Source organism: Hevea brasiliensis, chromosome 8 (assembly GCF_030052815.1).
Source record: "Hevea brasiliensis isolate MT/VB/25A 57/8 chromosome 8, ASM3005281v1, whole genome shotgun sequence".
Classification (NCBI taxonomy): Eukaryota; Viridiplantae; Streptophyta; class Magnoliopsida; order Malpighiales; family Euphorbiaceae; genus Hevea; species Hevea brasiliensis.
Window position 1 is genome coordinate 26,741,941 of NC_079500.1, and position 3,588 is coordinate 26,745,528.

A 3,588-nucleotide genomic window follows, 5' to 3' on the forward strand; every position below is an offset into this window, starting at 1 on the left:
AAATAGAAAAGACCAAAATATATATATTATTAATAAATTTAATGAAAATTTCAGTGCAGTAAGTCCTCAATTTTTTATGTCATATTAAGTTTACTTTTCCTATTCAATTTAATATAAAGATTATCTTACAAGTGTTGTATAATTCATGATAATAAAATAATTTTTAATCATCTCTTCAAAATTAGATAAATCAAAGTCATAATATAGAGTAAGGCTCATTTCGCACATGTTATTTTTTTTTTCTTTTTTAATTATTATGTTAGGAAACTTCATTGAATTTGACCAATGGTACTCTTCATTTTGAACTCTACCTTATCCAAATAAATGGAAAAAGAAACTAAGTTTTTATTATTATTATTATTATTCATCATCATATCATTGATTTTGAGATTTGAATCTATCATTTTTATATATATTTAAACACTACTAATTAACTTAAATTATCGATTCATTGATAAATATTTATCATATATCTTATACTAATAAATTTTAATTCAGTGAAATTATGTTCAAAATTCAAATCTCAATCGAAATAGTTTGTATGAAATAAAAACACAAGTATTATAATGCTTTTGTATCATTAGCAGCAGGCAGGCAGAATATATGACAATGTTTGAGTCAAACACAAGTAGCACAGTCCCTTTGCACATATGCATACACACATAATTGCTACTTAGTTCTTACATGAAAGAGAAGAGGTTGATGATAATGATGATGATGATGATGATGAATAATTTCATGATGACACATTCTTGGTTTAGACTGCAGCTAGAGGATCTTATCACAGTGAGGGATACACAAACTGCACAAACAGAAATGGTCTGGACTCTAGGGCACAACCTCCCAACCTTCGATTGTGATTTGTGAGGTTTGAGGAATCTGCACCTTTGCTCTTCTTTTTATTCTTCACCATTTATCAGTATTGTTTTTGTCTGACTCAAACAGGCCCATCCATTCCTACTCGACACTATCACTAGCCACCCATTGTTACCATTCTAGTGGTTCAGCCTTCGCTATAACTCATTGTATTTTAACTATGACTTGTGCTCAGTTGCATACTTTGCATCTATAATAATGAAGTGAATTATTCTCCTTTAAATGAGAATAATTGAATTCTGAATCCCTCACTCTCCAAATATAAGAAGAAACTTGCCTAGTTTCAACTGATTAGTTAGCTGCTTTGCTTGACAGGCCCAAATTTCAATTTTTAAGTAATTAGTTGAAAATCATATAAAAAAAATTAATCAAATCCCTATTAAAATCAATACTATAAAAAAAAAAAAATCAAATAGTTTAGCATTTGAAGGAAAGGTTCTATAAGCCATCCGTCACCAAACTATTGCCAATCTGCAAGTAAAACTAGCTCTGCATAGAGTAGGCAAAAAAAAAATAACAGAAAAAAAAAATTAGGGAAAAATATAACAACATAACTAACTTTTCGTTTGCTTTTCAAGTTTCCTTAAAATCTTTCTTCGCAAAAAATCTTACATAAAAAATTACATACAGAATTACAATCTGTCCCTCTCCCTATGTACCGATCTAGAACTCAATTTCCATTTTTCTACTTTTTTTTAAAAACTAAAAATTAGAAAAATTAAAAAGAAAAAAGAAAAAGAAAAGAAGAGAGCATCAACAAGGATGATCTACCCATCAAAATGGTACGACCTCACTGCAAACAAAATCATCGGAATTCCCCGAGGATTCCTCAGGCCACGAGTCCCGAAGCAATTTTAGCAACATCTGCGCCTTCCTCTTTGCCCTATCCGTACAGTCACTCTGTACCAGTAACAACAGCTGTGTTAATATCCCAGCGCTCACCGCCTCCCTTTGGCTCTGCTCCGACGCCGTGCACAGAGCTAGCAACGTTCCCGCTGCGTACTCTGTTGCCCTGTCAGATATTTTCAATATCGTCTTCACTAGCAACGGCACCGTCAGCGCGTGCCCCGCAAACGCCTCGCACCCAGCTGGCACTCTGCACAGCAGCTCTATGGTGGCTAACGCTCTCTCCGCGTCGCATTTGTCGAAATCGGCCAGTCTATCGATTAGAACGTCCGCCGCTCCGGCAGCTACAGCTCTATGCCTGGTCTGCTTTGCGAGGCACAAGGCGAATAGTGCTTTTATGCCAATCTTGAGAGCACGAGGATAAGAGATAGGGTTCTTTAGCATTTCAATTACTCCTTCGAAGATTTCGTCTACGTTGCTGATTTGAGCGCGAAGATCTGAGGATTTTGTTCCGGCAACCACGATTTCAATGAGTGCAGCCGAGTTGACTCGGACTTCGATTGATGAATTAAACAAGAGATTCGCTAAGTAGATCATTCTCTCCGAGTCTGAAGCTATGCACACACACTCTGACTCAGTGAGCGGAAACATAACCAGAAGTGCCAAAGCCTCGTGGTTCAAATCCGTCGAATTAGAATTCGCAACGTTCTCAAAAAGAAGGTTAACGAATATTTCTCGTGCGTTATGAGAAGAAATAACAGACCTGTTCTTGTCCGAGTCACGAGCGAGTCCTCTGAGTCGACGGAGAGCAGAGAGACGAGACTCATAAGGATTAGACTCAGACGCAGCCTGGTTCAACAAAGACCTAACCAAACTCGGCTCCGCCGGCTGTTTCGGGGTGGGGATGCGTTCAATACCAAAAGCACGGTTAGCGACACACCAGTCCTGGATTAATCGGCGAAGAGTATGGTTAGGGATGAGAGTGAAATCGGTGAGAGGAGACCGAGTGACCGGACAAGTAGTGTTACCGGTAGCAACCCAAGACTCGATACTGGAGCGGTCGTAGGTCTGACCGGTACTAACGGTGACAGGGTCACGCATGAGCTCAAGCGAGATCGGACACCTGAAATGGTAAGGTATCTGAACACTTAAATCCAAAGGCTCTAAACTTCCAGGCATATTTCCTGAACCAAAACAATTACTTTAAATAAAGAAGAAGAAGAAGAAGCAGAAGAAGAAATTATAGAGTCAAGTACTAAAGGGAAATCAGAGAAGTCTGCAAATTCTCTTTGAGATTTGTAAGGCTTAGAGGCTTGGTTTTCTCTTATATGAGATGGAACAGAGCAGTGGGACATGTACCCAACAGCAGAGGTTATAAGAGGGAGGAAATTCTGCTGAGGTCGGTCTTAAACTCAAGATTTAATATTTTCATGAATTTCACCTATAAAATAAATAGGAAAAGTTTAAAATTTTTATATAATTGATTTTAATAAAATTTAAATTTAAAATTTTATAATACAATTCTAAAGATCATCAAATATTACTGAATGAATAAATTTTTTTAAAATTTAATTAATTATAAATTTAAAATAAAAAATATATAATAAAATTTTTTTATTATATATATATATGTATTTTAAATTTATGATAAATTATATTTAGGTAAAAAATTGTTTTGGAAGGAGAGGGATGGTGGAGGGGAAGTGGGGGCTGGCTGGCCTTATCTGACTGTTGGCCACACGTGTGGTGGCAATTTCGTACATGGAACCCAACGATAGTTGGATATGCGTGTGCATGAGTATGTGTGTGTGAAAGAGAATGGAAAAAAAAAAAAGTTGGTCAAATGAAATTGTGCGACTCTCTGGG

General features: G+C 36.4%; 1 protein-coding gene across 1 annotated transcript; it reads right to left on the minus strand.

The window, feature by feature from the left end:
* Nucleotides 1-1,419: 1,419 nt before the first annotated feature.
* LOC110672746 (U-box domain-containing protein 26) lies at nucleotides 1,420-3,093 on the minus strand. Its single transcript, XM_021835609.2, has one exon. The coding sequence runs from the start codon at nucleotides 2,899-2,901 to the stop codon at nucleotides 1,651-1,653; it is 1,251 nt and encodes a 416-aa protein (XP_021691301.2). The 5' UTR covers nucleotides 2,902-3,093; the 3' UTR covers nucleotides 1,420-1,650.
* Between the last annotated feature and the right edge of the window lie 495 nt (nucleotides 3,094-3,588).